This window comes from Bufo bufo, chromosome 2 (assembly GCF_905171765.1).
Source record: "Bufo bufo chromosome 2, aBufBuf1.1, whole genome shotgun sequence".
In the NCBI taxonomy this organism is placed as follows: Eukaryota; Metazoa; Chordata; class Amphibia; order Anura; family Bufonidae; genus Bufo; species Bufo bufo.
Window position 1 is genome coordinate 106,007,971 of NC_053390.1, and position 21,454 is coordinate 106,029,424.

General features: G+C 46.1%; 1 protein-coding gene across 1 annotated transcript in view; it reads right to left on the reverse strand.

Annotated features, from left to right (window-relative positions):
- Window positions 1-21,454, reverse strand: part of SCAMP1 (secretory carrier membrane protein 1) — a 65,625-nt gene that overhangs the window by 21,918 nt on the left and 22,253 nt on the right. The window contains exons 2-5 of the mRNA XM_040421393.1: window positions 15,532-15,609; window positions 12,684-12,785; window positions 8,087-8,198; window positions 6,448-6,576 (exon numbers count right to left, since the gene is read on the reverse strand). Of these exons, the coding sequence (XP_040277327.1) occupies window positions 6,448-6,576; window positions 8,087-8,198; window positions 12,684-12,785; window positions 15,532-15,609 (421 nt within the window). The remainder of the gene's footprint in view (window positions 1-6,447; window positions 6,577-8,086; window positions 8,199-12,683; window positions 12,786-15,531; window positions 15,610-21,454) is intronic.

Sequence of the window (21,454 nt, forward strand, 5' to 3'; positions counted from 1 at the left end):
TTTTTTTTTTTGTTATTTGCAACATTCATCTGACAGGTTAGAACATGTGGTATTTTTATAGAGCAGGTTATTTTTTTTTATTTATGTACGTTTTACACAATTATTTCATTTTTGAAACAAAACAAAACATAACAAAATAAAATAAATCATGTTTTAGTGTCTCCATAGTCCGAGAGCCACAGTTTTTTCAGTTTTTGGGCGATTATCTTGGGTAGGGTATGATTTTTGCGGGATGAGATGACTGTTTGATTGGCACTATTTTGGGGTGGATATGACTTTGATCGCTTGCTAATACACTTTGTGATGTAAGGTGACAAAAAAAAATAGCTTTTTTTACGGTATTCACCTGAGGGGTTAGGTCATGTGATATGTTTATAGATCCTGTTATTACGGACACGGCAATAGCTAATATGTATAGTGCATTTTATTTTTTTAATCAGTGATAAATGTGTTTTTTTAGTTTAACTTTTTCCCCCCACTTTTTTTTTAAAAAAATTGACCCAGACCGACTTGGTTCTTGAAGATCCAGTGGGTCTGATGTCTGTATAATACAGTACACTATATAGTGTACTGTACTGCATTTTCACTTTAACGTCTGATCAGACTTCTGCCTTTAGCAGAAGTGTGATCAGCACCATGGACAGCAGGAAGCCTGTGAAGGCGTCCAGTTGCCATGGTAACAATCACTCGCTGCCACAACAGAGCAGCGAGTGATGGGGAGGGAGGGGGCCCCCCTCCCTCTGTGATCCAGTCAAGAATCGGGGGCTTTGAAAAGGAACAGCAGCCCCGATGGGAGAGGGAGGGAGCTCCCTCCCTGTCAACTCCTTCCATACAGCGGTCCCTACGCCTGCAAGCTGCACTGCACTGCACATGGTGAAGGCACTTGATAAACTATGTCTTCCTGTTCTACCAATACAGGTGCAACAAGACTACATTACTGTATGGCGGCCACAAGACATTATTATACTGATGGCGGAGAGGTTACAAATGTCACCCCCTTACAGTATAGTTCCTAAGTCCAGACAGTATAGTCTCCTTGCGGCTGCCCGCCCATACCGTATAACGTCTCCTTGCGGCTGCCCGCCCATACCGTATAACGTCTCCATGAGGCTGCCCGCCCATACCGTATAACGTCTCCTTGCGGCTGCCAGCCCATACCGGTTCTACCATAGGCTGGGCAGCAGGAACCATCGGGTCCAGGGGCGAGCCACTTTATGGCGGCGCAGCACACTAAAAGCAGAGGGAGTCTGACTGGGAATTTTGCACGACACGACGCACAGGCAAAAGGTCTCACCGAAGGGACCCCCTGCGTCGGGGCCTGGTCTGAAGTAATGACAACCCCCATACAGTGTAACGTTTTCCTTGTGGCCACAAGTGTTTTTTTTCTTCTAAATGGGTATTTATCGCAATATATATCATTATCGCGATAAATTGGCTGCGATTTTTCTTCTTGCTCTTACTTGCTTCCTTTTACCCTATGCAGACACACAAGGTAACATTTTTCCTCCAGGTCCTGGCAATCTGCATACAGCCATATTACAACTGTATAGATTGTGAACAGGGATCTCCTGTCTAGAAACACAGCACGATCTGCTGTCTGGAAACGATGATTTAAAGGGGTTGTACAGGATAGGTCATCAATATCACATCAGCGGGGGTCAGAGTTCCGGCACCTCCGCTGCTCAGCTGTTTTGCTCGTTCATTGGCAGCACATTTACACAGGCAGATTATTGGGAAAACTAGATTTTTGTACTTACTGTAAAATCAGTTTCTCTTCCGTTCATTGGGGGACACAGGCTTGACTATTGGTATAGCTGCTGCCGCTAGGAGGCGGACACTAAAATTGTAAGCTCCTCCCCTTCAGCTATACCTTTCCTACAGGGACCAAGCTAAATCAGTTAGTGAAAAGCAGTAGGAGAAGCAAAACAAAAAACACACTACATACAAACCCACAGGTCCGAAAAGGCCCCTAAACAAAAAATTAAAATGAGTGGGAGCGGTGTTCCCCAATAAATGGAAAAGAAATAGATTTTACGGCAAGTACAAAAATCTAGTTTTCTCATCCATATCATTAGGGGAACCTGGGCTTGACCACAGGACATTACAGAGCAGTCCCCAAGGGTGGGCATAACAAGAACCCCTCCTGTTAGAGAACCGCAGTCTGCAAAACTCTACGCCCCAGAGAATCGTCAGCAGACGCAAAGGTGTGCATCTATAAAACTTGGAAAAACTTTGAAAGGGGCGAAAAAAAGGCTTACGCTTTTTTGAACTATTAGACCGCCTCCTGTTCTGTGGTAAATACGTGCTCTTGCCACCTGTAGCATCCGAAACGATCACATCCAGGCTCTTATCAATAAGTCTGCTGCTGGTAAAGGGGAGGGCCGTCAGGACCCGCTTTGAAGCATTATCTGGCGCCCAGCAGGAGAGCCATAGGGTACAGCGAATAGCTATCAACAGAGCCGACGATCGAGCCATAATCCTGGCCGCGTCCAAAGATGCTTCACAAATATATGCACTGGCATGAGAGAGCTGCAGGGCCACATCTGCAAGTTCCCCCGCAGGGACTCCCGAGTAGAGACCCTGACGTACATTACTCGCCCACTCCCCCATAGCCTTGTTCACCCATATAGAGGCAAACACCGGCTGCAGTGCTGTGCCCACTGCCTCAAAGGCAGATTTTGACAACGCTACCAGCTTCTTATCTCTGATATCCACGGAAAAAGCCCCATCCGCCATCGGCAAAGTAGTATGTTTAGCCAAGCGGGAAACTGGCGGGTCCACTATAGGTGAGGACGACCATTTCTTAGTCAAATCCTCCAGAAAAGGATAAAGGACGTTTAAGCGTTTTGGCAAGGTAAAACGTCTATCAGGGAAATTCCACTCTTTGGAAAGAGAGGAATCAAACTCCTGGGGGTCGGGGAAACACTTGTGCGAGCGACAGTTCCTTCCAAAAAGGAAAAACCCGAGCTGGCAGACAGTGCGGGGTCCTCAACCTGCAACATCTCGATAACTGCTGTAATAAGATTGTCCACCATGGAGGACAGTTTAGACGACTGACCCTCCGGCGAGATAACACCCCCCCCCCCCCCTTCCTCAGAACATGCCTCTTCCACTGAGGACACGGAGTGAGACTCTCTAGCAGGAGGAGGAGAGACCGAGGAAACAGGGGACACAGACACCCTTTTGGGGGAGGATGTTCTGGCCCGTTTTACGGGACGGCCGCGATAGACATGCGCCCCATGATCCCCAGAGTCGGACCGGTCAGAGGACTGCCTTGCCGACAAACAAACAAATATTTCCACAATGGACTTGTTGGTATTGGAGAAATCCTATACCACCCTAGACAGGGAACACGCCCATTCCGGTTCTACCATAGGCTGGGCAGCAGGAACCATCGGGTCCAGGGCCAAGCCACTTGATGGCGACGCAGCACACGCAAAGCAGAGGGAGTCTGACTGGAAATTTTGCGCGACAACGCACAGGCAAAATCAGACACCTAAGGGACCGCCTGCGTCGGGGCCTGGTCTCAGAATTAATGACAACCCTGTCACCTAAATGAGGAAGAGGGGAAGGTTAGGTCCTGTGAGAAGGGACAAACAGCACTTACCCAGCCTGTGTCTCTCCAAGCAGCAAGACCAGCTCATCAGTGTCCCACCAGGTGCTTTAAATCCTAGAAGTGGGCGGAGCCCACTCTCCCTCTGCTCAGCTGCCGACATGGGTGCGGGGAGAATGGGCCCCGCCCCCAAAATGATGCCATGCCAGCCCTCAGCGCCCGCCTTCCATTTCTGGATTATTTTTTTTTCTTTTCTTTTTTATATACTCACCTGTCCAGCGTCCTCTGCCCCCCTGCTGGTTCACCACCTTCGGTGTGCGGCCCCTTGGGGAGGGACGCTACACCGGAACAGAGGGGACTTGCGGTGGTGATCCGAACGCTGGCAGGAAACAGAGGCTTTGTAGGAACCTCTGGTTCTCCTTTACTTCTGGAGAACGGGAAGGAGCAGGGGGCTTGGGGGACCTCCTGGGTGGAAGTGCAGGCAGTTTAAAAGACTACCTGAAAATCCTGCTAGAAAAAAAAAAAAAAAAGTAGACCTGCAACGCAGGGAGGTCTGCCTCCTACAGACACTAAGCTAAAACTGATTTAGCTTAGTCCCTGTAGGAAGGGTATAGCTGAAGGGGACGATCTTACACTTTTGTGCTTAGTGTCCGCCTCCTAGTGGCAGCAGCTACACCCATGGTCAAGCCTGTGTCCCCCAATGATACGGATAAGGCCCCATTCACACGTCCGCATTGCGGACCCACTCATTTCTATGGGGCCGCATGATGTGCTGCCCGGATACGGAATTGCGGACCCTCACTTCCGGGTTCGCAATTCCGTTCCCGAAAAAAATAGAACATGTTGTATTCTTGTCCGCAATGGCAGACAAGAATAGGCATATTCTATTAGTGCCGGCGATGTGCGGTCCGCAAAATGCGGAATGCACATTGCCGATGTCCGTGTTTCGTGGATCCACAAAACATGCTGCGGACGTGTGAATGGACCCTAAGAAAGAGCATTTACAGAAACACTCGATCCTGAAAATCTGCCTTGTAAATCCAGCATTACTTCCTTGGCATCACAGGACCAGCGCGGGAGGATCACTCATATGTCTTCTCAGCAAATTCAAGCCGCACAGCCATAGTGCAGCTGTTACCTTCAGTGACTGTATATTAGTAAATGCAGTTATTTTATGTTTCATGTGATTGACAAAGTTTTAATGAACTAGATAACCCCTCTAAGCACTGCAACCCCGAATTATCAAGATACAACCATTATAACTAGAAATATATTGTGGAATCTGAATTAATGGGGAACATAACAGAACAATGTTTTGGATGAATGGCATATTTATCAAGCCCCTGTCACCACCAAGACAATTTTTTAAAAAGTAAAATAGGGAGTGTGGCGTTACCACCCTGAAAAGTGACAAAAATTATTACGTATAACCTGGCATGGCTCAGCAGTTACCCCATCATCTACAAGCAGCATGTCGGCATGTACTGCTGAACCGCTCGGTGGTATTGGCATTAGTAAATATGTCCTATAGATGCTAAATATATGAAACTGCCTAATTTGAGAATTTGATGAGCAGACCCGACGTCTAACCACAGTTACCTTTTTGAAGGCAATGAGAGATTAGTCAATTTACTATAACAATACAGCTTTGTAAATTTTAATCTACCTAATGAAAGTGTTCTACTTCTTCACAGGCATTAGAAATGGACCTCCTAGGGTGCAGGCTCCACATTGGCGAGACCTATAACAGGCACACTGCGTTTCCTGGGCTACTCAGATGACCAGGATAGGCCATGACCTACTGATCTGAGAGTACAACTGCTGGGATCCCCACAATCCTCGGAATGAAGGAGCCACAGCACTAGTGAAATGCTGACGCTCTCAGAATAACGCTCCTGGGCTGCTGTTCAAGAAATGAGATTAAAGGGGTTCTGTACCTGATTACTGATGACCTATCCTTTGAATAGATCAGCATCTGATCACGGCGAGTCCATCAGCTGCATGAGAAGGCAGCGACGCTCGCGACCTTCTCGCTGTTTCCCGCAGACGTCACAACTATTTCACCGGCCTGAGCGCAGCTCAGCCCCATTGAGGCGCCACAGACTTCTCATACAGCTGATCGACGGGGGTCCCAGGCGTCGAACCCCTGCCAATTAGATGCAGATTATCTATCCAAAGGAGAGATCAGTAATAAAAATTTAAAATAAAAGTACAGAAATCCTTTAAGGGACCTTCATCGCTTGGTCCTTACGATCTGTGTGACCCAGGGGATGGATGCTCTTCAAACCAATTTTTATGGTAAATCCTAGTGGTCTGCCATAACATTATGAGCTGAAAACACCCCTTTTAGCATTGGTTTAATATAACTGTCAGGCGATTTCTGCTATGCTGAAAGCATATGATAGAGGGCGAGAAGCTGAGCTCAGATATATGGGTTTATATTTAAACTAGTATTTGAGTAAAAAGCAGATTAAATCGTGACGGGACTCCTAAAAGGGGCAGAGAGAGTCCTGATTACCACACCCACAATGTACATCCCATGTAGGCAGGGTAAGCAGGACTCTCCTAGGAGTGTAGTAGAAATCATCTGACGGGTCTGCCTTAGTTATTTTTAAGAAATCTTTGTTTAACCCAATAAAACAGGAACCACTGGAAATTACTGTGACAGTGTTTTTTCCCTAAGCTGGAAGCCAGTAGTATCGGATATTCCCCTTGGCGCGTTGCTCTATTTTAAGATCTCCTGCTACTAACAGGAGTGATTCATCTCACAACTCTATATTAGGGAGATTTGGAAAATACCTCAAAAATCGGAAACCCACTTTCAAAAACACATTGTCCATTGTTTGTAGGAGGCATGCAGGCCAGTTTACATATCATGTGAATAGAACACTTACACGTCCATAGATAGTACATAATCTTTACAGTTTTCTGAAATTCCACAGGAATATCCACTGAGACATCTTGGTAAAAACAGGGGCCAACAGGAAAATTTGACGGTAGGGGAGGCCAATTGTTCTTTCTTCCTGGAGAAACAAAAGATGCAACAACAAACAGTGTTATTTGATGTTCGGTAAAGCACAATGCGGTTAACATAATCATATCCCAACTACGGATTAAGCTAGTACTTGTGTGTACTGCTGATATTTCCAGAAGAAACAGTCATGGCAGGTTTATAAAATTAGAAAAACACAGATTCATGTTTTTCAAAAATAGCACCACTCTTGTCTGTAGGGCTGTGCGAGGTACTGCAGGTCAGACACACTTTGTGTAAAGGGGCTGAGCTGCAATTCAACAAATATCATGGACAAAAGTGGGGCTCTTTCTAGAGGCAAGCAGTACCTTTATCTTGCCATTTACATTGAGTGTCCCTGTAAGGTGCTTGACTTCCCACCCACTGCCCTGCTTCGCCCCCTTTTTTGGAAAAGTAAAGAGTGGGGCTGAAAACTCCCAAAAGGTCACCAAATCTTACACCAAACTGTGCAATTCTTGACGACCGTTTTCTGGCGTATCAATTTTAGACTATCATACAAATAAATACAGATGTGGAGTCCAGATCCTACTGCCTCTGGTTCCCACACTGTCAGCAATCAGAACTGCACCGAAAGGGCATCTGTCAGCAGATTTGCACCTATGAAAGTGGCTGACAATGTGCGCTTCACGGCTGAAGACATCTGTTGGTCCCATGTTCAGATGCATCTGTATTGCTGAGAAAAATTATATGCAGTTGAGCCTCTGGGAGCAATGGGGGTGTGGCCATTACACCTAGAGGCTCAGCTCTCTCTGCAACTGCTGTGCCCGCTGCACTTTGACAGGGCCAGGTGTGATGACATTTTCACTTCCTGGCCCTGTTAAAGTGCAGAGGGCGCAGCAGTTGCAAAGAGAGCAGATCCTCTCGGTCAGGGATGCTCAATCTGCGGCCCTCCAGCTGTTGTAAAACTACAACTCCCACCATGCCCTTCAGTAGGCTGTCCGGGAATGATGGGAGTTGTAGTTTAAAAACAGCTGGAGGGCCGCAGGTTAAGCATGCCTGCTCTAGGTGTAATGGCAACGCCCCCGTTGCTCCTAGAGGCTCATTGGCATATATATTTTTTTAAATCTGAGAAAACCGGGCATATATGAACATGGGACCAACACAGACGCCTTCAGCTGTCAAGCGCACATGAATCAGGTCAGCCAGTGTCACAGGTACAAATCTGCTGACAGATACCCTTAAAATACACTGTCTGGACTGCCACGTTCTTCTAACGTAATGGCGTGGACTCCTGTGCACATGCACGGCATCCTGACTATTTCAACACAGTTCTGAGTACTTACAGCAGGGAAACTGGTGGCAGTTTGAAGATAAAAAAAAATAGTAATCTGGACTCCGTGTCTGCAGTACTACTCATGAATTACCGCAGATAACAGTACAAAACAGGGTCACAGATTCCCTTTAAGGCAGACACATAAAATGAGATTTTCTCCTCTGTTATACCCATTAGCAGACATGGCAGTTATAACCAACGATCCTACACAGACAAAAGCCATACTCGCCTCCTGGCTGGTTCAGGCTCTGAATCTCCCGTTCCCTGCGGTCTAACTCTGCGGCTTTCCTTTCCAGTTCTTCTTGGCGCTTCAGAAGTTCAGCCTGGGTTATAGCATGTTCCTAAAGAGAAGAGTGGTTTAAAGGGAACCTGTGATCAACTTTATGCTGATTGTACTGAGGGCAGCATAAATTAGTGACAGAAATGCTGATGTCAGCGGTGTGTCACTCAGGAGCTAAAAGTAAGTGGTTGCTGAGAACGAGCTTCATAACCATTGCAGCCTGGGCAAGAGTCAAAACTACCTGAGAAGAGTCCTGGTTATTCCTAATCTCCTGCTCTCCTGTCCATCGGCTGATGATTGGCAGTTCTCTTCTAAGGAGAAAACTAGGTAGAAGCCTGTCAGTCACCAGTATGTGGGCAGGAGAGCAGGACTTCATGAATAACCAGGACTCTTCTCAGGTGGCCGGGACTCTTTTCCAGGCCCGGTCTGCAATGATTGTGATGTTGGTTCTTGGTAACCACTTACATTTAACTTTTAAATGACAGACTGCTGAAAACAACTTACCTATCTCTACTTTATGCGGCCGTTAGTATGGGCATCATAAAGGTGATGACAGGTTTCCTTGAATGCAAATGCATATATATATATATATATATATATATATATATATATATATATATATATATATATATATACATATACACACACACATACATATACAGTCAGGTCCATAAATATTGGGACATTGACACAATTCTAACATTTTTGCCTCTATACACCACCACAATGGATTTGAAATGAAACAAACAAGATGTGCTTTAACTGCAGACTGTCAGCTTTAATTTAAGGGTATTCACATCCAAATCAGGAGAACGGTGTAGGAATTACAACAGTTTGCATATGTGCCTCCACTTGCTAAGGGACCAAAAGTAATGGGACAATTGGCTTCTCAGCTGTTCCATGGCCAGGTGTGTGTTATTCCCTCATTATCCCAATTACAATGAGCAGATAAAAGGTCCAGAGTTCATTTCAGGTGTGCTATTTACATTTGGAATCTGTTGCTGTCAACTCTCAAGATGAGATCCAAAGAGCGATCACTATCAGTGAAGCAAGCCATCATTGGGCTGAAAAAACAAAACCAACCCATCAGAGAGATAGCAAGAACATTAGGCGTGGCCAAAACAACTGTTTGGAACATTCTTAAAAAGAAGGAACGCACCGGTGAGCTCAGCAACACCAAAAAACCCGGAAGACCACGGAAAACAACTGTGGTGGATGACCGAATAATTCTTTCCCTGGTAAAGAAAACACCTTTCACAACATTTGGCCAGATCAAGAACACTGTGCAGGAGGTAGGTGTATGTGTGTCAAAGTCAACAATCAAGAGAAGACTTCACCAGAGTGAATACAGAGGGTTCACCACAAGATGTAAACCATTGGTGAGACTCAAAAACAGGAAGGCCAGATTAGAGTTTGCCAAACGACATCTAAAAAAGCCTTCACTGTTCTGGAACAACATCCTATGGACAGATAAGACCAAGATCAACTTGTACCAGAGTGATGGGAAGAGAAGAGTATGGAGAAGGAAAGGAACTGCTCATGATCCTAAGCATACCACCTCATTAGTGAAGCATGGTGGTGGTAGTGTCATGGCGTGGGCATGTATGGCTGCCAATGGAACTGGTTCTCTTGTATTTATTGCTGATGTGACTGCTGACAAAAGCAGCAGGATTAATTCTGAAGTGTTTCGGGCAATATTATCTGCTCATATTCAGCCAAATGCTTCAGAACTCATTGGACGGTGCTTCACAGTGCAGATGGACAATGACCCAAAGCATAGTGCAAAAGCAACCAAAGTGTTTTAGGGAAAGAAGTGGAATGTTATGCAATGGCCAAGTCAATCACCTGACCTGAATCCGATTGAGCATGCATTTCACTTGCTGAAGACAAAACTGAAGGGAAAATGCCCCAAGAACAAGCAGGAACTGAAGACAGTTGCAGTAGAGGCCTGGCAGAGCATCACCAGGGATGAAACCCAGCGTCTGGCGATGTCTATGCGTTCCAGACTTGAGGCTGTAATTGACTGCAAAGGATTTGCAACAGAGTATTAAAAAGTGAAAGTTTGATTTATGATTATTATTCTGTCCCATTACTTTTTTTTCCTTAACAAGTGGGAGGCACATATGCAAACTGTTGTAATTCCTACACCGTTCACCTGATTTGGATGTAAATACCCTCAAATTAAAGCTGACTGTCTGCAGTTAAAGCACATCTTGTTCGTTTCATTTCAAATCCATTGTGGTGGTGTATAGAGCCAAAAATTGTGTCCATGTCCCAATATTTATGGACCTGACTGTATAAGGGGGGGGGGGGGGCGGCGCATTCATCTCCAAAATATGGTGCAGTTCTTAAAAATTAAAAACGTGGCACTATAGCTTTTAAATGACACTTCTTATAATGTCTTCTTTCCTTTTTCTTTGATCTAATTGTTGGAGTCATGTCAATCTGTAACTTGCTCGGTTTGCCATATTCATCTCTACATAGACTCCTGTGTAGGAGTGCTTCAAAAGGGGTTTCTCTCCGTGGCTCCACAAGGGTTAGAATGGATCATGGACCCGTTCAAGTGGAGTGGGGCTAGATCCATTTGCAGTAGCCGCACGGATGCGGCCCGTGAATTATGAACCGCAAATTATAGCCCCCAATGCATGGAACAGCCGGGCAACGGCAGCGTGCATGAGCCCTTAGGGTGAGTGTTTTTTTTGTTTTTGTTTGCCATTTTCTACGTTACTCAATTCTTTATTTTCTCCAATTGGTTCTATTTATCTTTTTTCATTTTTGCTCTACAACCTGCTGTGCTTCCTATGCACAGCAGGCTGCTCCCAGTGAGTTTACAGAGAATTAGTCATCTGACAGATTTACTTTAACAGCCGGTTCAGACCTGAGCATTTTACAGCGCGTTCCTACGCGCTGTAAAACGCTCAACAAGGAGAAACCAATGCTTCCCTATTGGCATGGTTCTCACCTGGGCGTTTTACAGCGCGTACGATCGCGCTGTAAAAACGCCCGGCGCCCCAAGAAGTCCAGGAGCTTCTTTGGGGCGTAGTGTCGCACGTTCCCGTACATAGACTTCCAGGAACGCGCATACAGAGCGTACATTCAGTACACTCTGGTGTGAACCCAGCTTAACTCCTGTGTGCACACGTGAGCACACACTGTCTTACTCTCCCTCCTCCTCCCAAAGAAGCCCCACCCCTCAGACATCTCTCACCAGGAGCAGCTCCAGACTACATTGTGGTTACAGGACCTGTGGTGATGTCACAGTCATGTGATCAGCCATGTGTGTGGGAGGAGTTAGGAGAACCACAGGCTCCATGTAGGACAGTGCTGGTGGAGAATACAGAGGTGTGCAGTGTCAGGTGGAGGTGCAGGCCAAGAAATACAAGTTCACTCAACACTAGTCGCAACGTTTTAGCTCATAGCTTGAAGAGACACTGTCACGGACGTTCTCGTGGCAGGTACCAGGAGATCGGAGACTGGCAACTCGTGGGTTAAATTGACAAGTTCACTGTGGATCTTATTGTGTCTGTGTTTTGGTGAATGCCACACCCCTTGCTTCAGGTGTTGCTTGTTGGTAAACTACCTTTCCCATAAGTAGCAGCTTCTCACTCTTGGAGGTGCGGTTTAGAGATTTTCTTCCTGCCTTCTAACTAGCTGGTTGGTTGCACTCTGTGGTGCTTCTGGAGTTGCCAGTTTTCAACTTTCAGATAAGTCTTGTCTGTTCTTATTGTTTTGTGTTTGCTATATTCCCTGTAGTTTGTATCTGGGCCTGAGACAGAGACTTCCATTCGTCCATCTGGGGAGGAATGGGTTGTCTCTGGTCCTATACTTATTCCAGGGCCATATAGGGAAATCAGGGCCTAGGTATCCTGCTTATTAATAGTCCTACCTTCAAGGTCTATTCATATTGATAGGTAGTCAGGGCCCGGATTATAGTTGTCTAGGAGGTGACCTGTTTCTTCCCTAGTTTCCAGGCCCAGTTACTGTTCCCATTCCCTCCTGTGTTCAGTGTGTGGCCCAGATGGGAATACCCCTTTAGGGGTTGTGGTGTTCTGTACACTGGCACCTGGCAAATAACCCTGGGCACCTTCTATGTACAAGAAATGGACAAAAAAAACAACAACTTCTAAATCAGGGGTGCACAATCTTTTCTGGTTGGAGTCCACATTGTCAGCTTGAACCAATTCCAAGGGCCGAAAACAAAACTTAAAAGGGGTATTACCAACTGAAATACTATATTTATGGCATATTGAACATATAGTATATATCAACAATGTCTAGTTACAGTTCCAAGACTCCCATCTAATGGGAGAATACATGAAAGATGCATGTGAGCAGCCACAAGGCATAGACATATATGTCTGTTACCAGATGGTTGGGGTCTGCACAGAATGGTATCGAGGGCCGTATGTGGCCCCCGGGCCGCAGGTTGTGCACCCCTGTTCTAAAGCCACTGTCTGCTTTTTTGGGGGTATCTTAGAGTATAATAGAAAATTACACATAGAATATGCCTTTTCTTGAAGATCCCACGCACTAGACAACACAGTACCTTTGCAATCTGTGAGTAAGCAGGAGGTTCCTCTGTGGGCTTCATTATAGCCGGCTGGGTGCTAGGAGCTGAGGTCGGCATTTTCACTTTTGCTGGTTGTGGCTGAGAGAATAAGGGAAAGAAAATATGAGAAATTAGTAGAATTACAGTGCGACCCAATCTATAAATTAAAGGGGTTTTCGGACATTTTACCACCGATGATCTATCCCCAGGAGAGATCATTAGTATCTGATCTGTAGGGGCCAACACCTGGTACCACTGCCGATCAGATGCTTGAGAAGACAGTGGCGCTCCTGTGAGCACCATGGCCTTTTCTCTGCTCTACCTAGGCCGAGTGACGACACGTTCATTCACACGGCCAAGGTGCAGCTCAGCCCCATACAAGTGTATGGGGCAGAGTGCAATACTGAGCACGGCCACTGTACGGCGCTGTGCTGGTGAGCTGAGAGGTCAAACAGTCCAGCAATTGTACCCTGTTAAAAGATTAGATAACTAAATTTAATGAAAGAAATAAACAAACCTCTACATAGTCGATCGGGTGGGCCACGACACAGTAAGACACACTGGGTGAGTGGTGGGGGAGATGTCCCTACCACTGCTACCCTACTCTGGTCCTCTGCCCAGGGACGTCTCCTGGTGGTGGGGACTCCCTGTCCTCGTGCCTAGCCTCAACCTCCTGTCTAACCCTGATAAGGTGACAGGTGGAGAGAAACTAGTATCAGAGTGGCCCCCCCAACGGATGACTAGCACAAAAAAGGAAAGAGAAATAGAGGTGTCCACTGTATAAGGCCCTCGTGACGAATCGCCAGGAGGTACAGGGTCCACCTAGTGGATAAAATACGCAGACAAACACACGCACATGAAAACACTGATATGATAATTAAATGATATACATATGATACACAACAACAAGGGGTTGTTGTGTATCATATGTATATCATTTAATTATCATATCAGTGTTTTCATGTGCGTGTGTTCAGCAGGGGTCCCAGGTGTCAGACCTCCACCGATCAGATACTGATGACCGATCCTGAGGATATGTCATCAGTAGTAAAATCCTGGAAAACACTTTTAAATGGATTCTGTCACCAGATTTAACCCTATTAAGCGATGTGCTAATGTCAGCTAAACCTAACTAGCCTATTCCTACTTTTATCTCTGCCCCCGTTACTCCAGAAATCTAACTTTTATAATACCCTAATTAGCCTCGGGGAGGAACGGGGGGGGGGATTGGGGGGGGAGTTGTTCTTGCTCCTAGAGGCTCCGTTCTCCCACCTTTGTCTCCTCCCTCCAAGTCCTGATTGACAGGGCCAGGTAGCGCTCGCATCTGTCTGCCAGCCCTGTGCTCTGGTGAAATCTCGCGCCGTTCAGCATTCGGCGCGGTGAGGAAAAGACGCTCGCAGGCTGCTGCCAGCTTCCTCACCGCCTCTGGGAGCAGGAACACCCCCCCGCTCCTAGATGCTAACTAGCATATTATAAAAGTTAGATTTCTGTAGTAACGGGGGCATAGATAAAAGTAGGAATAGGCTAGTTAGGTTTAGCTAGCTTAATAGGGTTAAATCTGGTGACAGAAACCCTTTAAAGGGAATCTGTCAACAGCGACCTCCCTATCAAGCTGTTTGCATAGACACATAGCTGTGGTTCACCTGATTAAAACTTTGTTTTTTTATCCAAGGCTCCTAGTCATGATACTTTTTCTTAATAAGCAAATTAGGTCTTTGGTGCAATGAGGGCACGATAATTGATCTTGTTGCACCCAATCTCCCCTCACTTCTATGTCCAGCTCATCCCTGGCTGCTTTGCCACCGCCTGGCCCTGTCAATCAAAGCAGTGAGGGAGGGACCGACCACAGAGAGGAGTGGAGTTTGGTTGCAAAAAGAGCAACGGTGACGGGTCCGATTCTGTCTCTCACTTTCATAATACGATTAAAAACCAATTTCTGCCTAAAATAAGATACCTGATGTCCTGCATAAGTAAAAATAAGGGGATTGATTTCCATCTTTCTCTCGTCTTTTGAGCATCTGTCTGAGAACCCCACGTGCAGAGCAGACTACCAATCTGCAGAGATAGGATACCTTTCTGGATTAAGAGTTTTATATTTCTGTGGCTGTTACTGGGGGTTCATCATCAGTGATATGACCGCTGACTGACGTGGATCTCACTGATCACACTCAGGCTTACCTTAGATCCCGGCTATAAGTGGTGGCATTCCCGCCACAGTGACGGTGTCTTATCACATGTCAATACCCGTCACTGTAATCCAAAAAGACTCAAATCCTCCAGAATAGCAGCCACTCGTAAAGAGGTACTCTCTATTCCGGATCAAAGAGGGGCGTCCTTTATGATCTCCATATGCTCTACAAGGACATATGGGCAGGGGTTCTCATCATGACAAAGCCCCTTTAAAATGTTATTTTTTTTCTATTGTATAAACTTTGCAATTATTTTATTTTTATATGTACACTACAAATAGTGTTTATAAAGAAAACATCTGTCTTAAAGGGATAGTCCACTTGGGAAATCCACTGACAATAAGCTTATCAAAAAGAGTGTTCACCGGCTGAGGGCCCCAGACATTAGTAGTTATTTGAGGGGAAATCTAGCAGTCTTGAAGTTCCCTATAGCACCATCACAGGGGAAATTAAGCATTAGACTATCCTTACAAATCAAGGAGCGGTCTGTGTAATTTGGGGCAGAACAGGTGCTCCAGGGTGGGGATTTATAACTGTTCTCCACACTGGTCAGAAGATGAGGATCCCGAGGAGTTGTCCCCCCCTCCCCCTAATATAATATAATAATATAATATAATAACCCTGTTTACGCCCAAATGACACAAGGGGACACTTACTGTTTTGGAATCGGAGAAGGGATTGTACTCCTCTAACCCAGGGGGCACATTTCTGGTCACCTGTGTGACTGAAGGATCCTGCAGGAAACATGAAACAATCAATACAGTGCAGCTATGAGAAGAGCTGAACTATCAGCCTATGCCGGGTTAAAGGGTTAATCCTATCACAGCCTTACATGACAGACTGGAATAACCCGCAAAAGGGTACATTCACACATCCGTGTTTGTTTTGCGGATCCGCAAAACACGGACACCGGCAATGTGTGTTCCGCATTTTGCGGACCGCACATCGCCGGCACTAATAGAATATGCCTATTCTTGTCCGCAATTACGGACAAGACTAGGGCATGTTCTATTTTTTTGGGGAAAGGAAATGCTGACCCGGAAGTGCGGGTCTGCATTTCCGAATCGGCGGCGCACAACGTGCGGCCCCATAGAAATGAATTGGATGCGTGAATGGAGCCAAACCAGTAGGCAGGGGTGGCAGGACCTACATAAACAGCAATGCAGGCTGCGGCCACACCGTTTGAATGCCGCTTACAAGGATTATTCCCATCTCAGCCATGAAAGGTCTTTAGTGAATTAGCACATTATACAAAGTACCTACTAGGCGGAGTTCACATCACCATTTAGTTTTCAGTTCTACGGATCCTGTATTTCAAGCATCTGTTATGCACATTTGGAATCAGTTTTACCCATTTCTATCAGAGATCCGTTACTTTAGACAGAAAAAAAATCCTGCATACATTCATTTTGATTTTATATAATATCAGCAGTTTTTTTCGTCTAAATCCTCATCTCCCTGCGGAATCTAAAGGAGAAGCACCAATTACTTTAGGGGATCTTTCTGGACTCTTGAAAAACTGGATGCATTTTAAGATGTGTAGATTAGTTCGGCTCGAGCATCACTATGCTCGGCACATCGCGGAGTTCAGCCGAACATAGTGTGTGCTCGACCGCGATGCTCGAGTCAGTATTTACCCGTAAATGTAATTTAGCATCTATTTCTGAAAAGTTTCTGCTGGGATTTGAACTCCCAACCCCTTGTACATTTGAGGCAAGGACCTTATCCACTCAGCTATAAATCTGAATGCTAAAAACTGTATCAGAAGAACTTCATAGTAGTAGTCTCTGATGTAGTGAGTATTCCTATTCAGCAGAAGACTTTTTTATATTTCTGTTCAGGTTAACAAGTAGCTCTATAGTATAGTGGTTAACATCCTTGCCTCTAATGTACAAGGTTGGGAGTTCGAATCACGGCAGAAACATTTCAGGGGAAAAAAAAAATATATATATATAATAATAATAAATAATAATAATAAATAATAATAAATAATAATAATATACATACATACACATGGCTGTGGAGTCTGAGACAATTTTGGGTACCTGGAGTCGGAAAAAAAAATGAACCGACTCCTACTAGATTTAAATTGGAATAAAAAAACGCAAGTTTAAATGTCCCAATTCACAAAAAGTTATAATTAATTACTGTATTTTTCGCCCTATAAGACGCACCTAGGTTTTTGAGGGGGAAAATAAGAAAAAAAATATTTTGAACCAAAAAGTGTGCTTTTGGTGGGTTTTGAACTAATAGTGGTCTGTGGGTGGCACTGTTATGGGGGATCATTGTGGGGGCATCTGTGGATGACACATATATAGCATCTTATCTTATGTGTCATCCACAGATCCCCCCCATAACAGTGTCCCTGTGTAGTGAATGGGGGCCGGCATCTGTTTTTGTAATGGCAGCGGGGCCCGGTGCCTGCTTCATTCATAAAGTGGGCGGTGCAGGTGCGTGACGTAGTGAGTTACGCTACGAGCGCCCACCCGGCCTCCTGACTGCCAAGAAGTAGTACAGTGCTAGATTTAAGATGATTGGAATACTTTAACAATACCCACAAGTTAGATATGATTATCGTATACTACAGTGAGAGGGGCCCGGTGTAGTAGAATACAGCAACTCCACCGGGCCCCGTTGCCATTACAGAAACAGATGCCGGCCCCCAGCCCCTCCTCCCTCTCAGCCTATTCATCGGACGGTCGCAGCATTCGCCCCATAAGACGCACTGCTATTTTTCCCCCACTTTTGCAAAAAATACGGTACTTCTCTATTGTAAGAATAAAGGCCAATGCATGGCAGTGCGTCACGTTACCGCAAAACGAACGCGTTAAGTGACCATGAAGAAGCATGCTTTTCATATGCTTCACTATATGGCACGCAACGCACAGTTAAAGGGCTTCTGTCACCCCACAAAAGTCTTTTTTTTTTTTTGGATAGTTACATTCCTTATAGCGCGATATAGGAGAATATAATCTTATCACTTTCATGCGGCCGTTTCTTTAGAAAACGAAGTTTTATAATATGTAAATCCGGTCTCTACCAGCAAGTAGGGCGTCTACTTGCTGGTAGCCGCAGCAGAAAACCGCCCCCTCCTCTTGTTGATTGACAGGGCCAGCCGTGATCTCCTCCTCCGGCCGGCCCTGTCAGTATTTCAAAAATCGCGCGCCTCTGTTGATTCGGAGCAGGCGCTCTGAGATGAGGAGGCTCGTCTCCTCAGAACTCCCTCAGTGCGCCTGCGCCGATGACGTCTTCTCTTTCGGTGATGTCATCGGCGCAGGCGCACTGAGGGAGTTCTTAGGAGACGAGCCTCATCTCAGAGCGCCTGCGCCGAATGAACAGAGGCGCGCGATTTTTGAAATACTGACAGGGCCGGCCGGAGGAGGAGATCACGGCTGGCCCTGTCAATCAACACGGCGAGGGGGCGGTTTTCTGCTGCGGCTACCAGCAAGGAGACGCCCTACTTGCTGGTAGAGACCGGATTTACATATTATAAAACTTCGTTTTCTAAAGAAACGGCCGCATGAAAGTGATAAGATTATATTCTCCTATATCGCACTATAAGGAATGTAACTATCCAAAAAAAAAAAAAAAAAAGAGTTTTGTGGGGTGACAGAAGCCCTTTAAGGAGCGGCAATACTTATACTTTCCATTGTGTTGTGTTCCGCTGTTACAGGGAACGCAACGCCCATGGTTAACCTCGCCTCTCACTGGTAACTGATTACCGTATTTTTCGCTTTATAAGACGCACCTGATTATAAGACGCACCTAGGTTTTTGAGGAGGAAAATAAGAAAAAAAATATTTTGAACCAAAAGGTGTGCTTTTGGTGGATTTTGAACTAATGGTCTGGGGATGACACTGTTATGGGGCTCTGTGGATGATGCACTGTTATGGGGGGGATCTATGGATGATGCACTGTTATGGGGGATGTGTGCTGTGAAACATAGGGCCATGAGGGGGGCCAGCATAAGATGCTATATGTGTGGGTGACACACATATAGCATCTTATGCTGGTCCCCCTCATGGCCCTATGTTTCACAGCATTACAGTACTTTATTGTTTGTATGTAAAATATTTCTTTAATCCTGAATCAATGGCTCTCCTTTTGATAAACTAGCTGACACTGATGTATCGCCGGCCGCTATGCTGCACAGTGTGGCCGGCGATACATCAGTCACAGTGCGGGGAGGGAGGAGGGGCTGGAGGCAAGTCACAGCGGGGCCGGGTGCAGTCACTGTAGTACACCGGGCCCCGCGCACAAAAGTCTCTTTGTATGTAAAATCTTTCATTAATGCTTTATACCATAAATCGCTCTCCTTTTGATAAACTTTACTAGCCTAATCGCCTGCCTCAGTACTCACTATGAATGTAGCGTGCGGTCCGGCCGGCGTGTGACTTCATCCTGCTCCTGCTTCATTAGTGAAGTGGGAGGAGAGTGACGTCAGTCACACGCCGGCCGGACCACACGCTACATTCATAGTGAGTACTGATGCAGGCGATTAGGCTAGTTTATCAATAGGAGAGCAATGGATTCAGGATTAATGAAAGATTTTACATACAAAGAGACTTCTGTGCGCGGGGCCCGGTGTAATACAGTGACTGCACCGGGCCCTGCTGTGAGTTGCCTCCAGCCCCTCCTCCCTCCCCGCACTGTGACTGATGTATCGCCGGCCACACTGTGCAGCATAGCGGCCGGCGATACATCAGTGTCAGCCCTGTAAAAAAGTCAACCATCGTTTTATAAGACGCACGGTCATTTTCCCCCCACTTTTGGGGGGGAAAAAGTGCGTCTTATAAAGGGAAAAATACGGTAAGTAAATATGTTTTTTGCAGGACTAGAGACACTTGTATAAGTGAAGGGAATGGATAGTCAATAGCTCAAGACTGAAGCTGTAAACCATTTGAAAAACTGCTGTCATTCAGCTAAGGCTATAAAAACTTGTAAACTCAGATTGTTAGCTTAAACTTTAAACATGACTTTGGGATTCTACTAGGGAAATCGTGTTTTACAATAAATGCCCCTTCCCCTGCCCCTTCTTCAGCAGAAGATCAGCACACAAAGGAGAAGGCAGCAGCTCCTCGCCAGTAGTTCTGTGGTAATGACATGTGTGTTGCCTTTCTTTCCTTCAAGGAATGTATAAAATACATTTGCATATTAAATACAGAGGAAGTTCGGTCGGAAGTACCAAAAACTGAGGAGTCTGAGTTGGACCATTTATCTACCGACTCCACAGCCCTGCATACATACACATATATACCACTGCGAAATCAGGTCTATTTAATGTTTGTGTGTGTCGTTAAAAGATAGACAGTATCCCCCATAACAGTGATCTGCACGCCACTTTGAAGAGTTTCTACCACCAGAAATACGATGCGCTAATGTCAGCACTACATAACAGTATGTTTGTTACATTTCTCCCTGCAGCCGTTTTGGTACAAAAAGCACTTTTATAATATACTAATGAGCCTCTAGGTGCTATGTGGGCGTAAAATCAGCACCTAGAGGCTCCGTCTACTCACCCTTTATCCCGCCCAGGTCCCCTGTTCTGCCCGCCCCGCTCCTCTTGATTGATACCACGGTCCACCGCATCGTTGACGAAATCCTGCGCCTGCACCGTTCACTTCTGTCTTCGGCGCAACGAGTGAAGGCCGCTCTCCTGATGCCGGCTTCCTCACTGTGACGTAGTCGGCGCAGGCGCCGTGAGGAATCCGGCACCAGGAGAGCATCATTCACTCACTGCTCCTGCGCCAAACACAGAAGTGAACGGCGCAGGCGCGGGATTTCGTCTGGCCCCTGCCCCTTTAACGAGCACCACACCCTGCAGAGCTGCGTATATATGGCTCAGAAAGCAGAAAACGCAGCCCACAGCCTCTATACGTTACAGCAAAGACTTCTGGACCGGGATTCCATACCCCATCCTACACACCACCATCAAATTCATGGCAGGATCTGGCAATGCGTGGCATGAAAAGAGTAGGGCCCATTCACGCGGCGGACAGCAGCGCCGAAATGGTGCAGAAAACCTGCCAGCAGCCGCGTCCTTTCTATCTCCCATACATCTCAATGGGAGGCAGCAGCGGCTTATAGTCATGGCCATGACGAGAAGGGACATGTCTGCGTGTGGTGCTGCCACTCTGCGAATCTCAGCACTGCTTCCCATTGATACGTATGGGAGGCAGAAAGGACGTGGCTGTTGGTGGGTTTTTGGCAGAGTGTCAGCACAGCTGTGCGCGCCAAAATTACGCTGTAAAACCTGCCGTGTGAATGGGCTGTAAGGGCTCATTCATCGAGACATCACTGCAATTTGTGAATAGGCAGGTTTGTAGGCAACTAGTGTAGTTTAATGAGGTATTCCCATCTGATAAGACAATGGAAGGGCGGCAGATTTAACGCTGTGCCCCTCCTACGTTTTCCTTGCACAGCCACATGCTAGACCAACCCAACTGATCACCCCATTAAAGTGACCCGCCAGTTCAAGAAAATAAATTCCCATTAACTGGGGAACAGAACACTTTCCTGGTGACCTCCTTTTCATCCTTTTAGCTGCAGATCTGCCAGTTCCTGGGCCCCTCTTCTGAC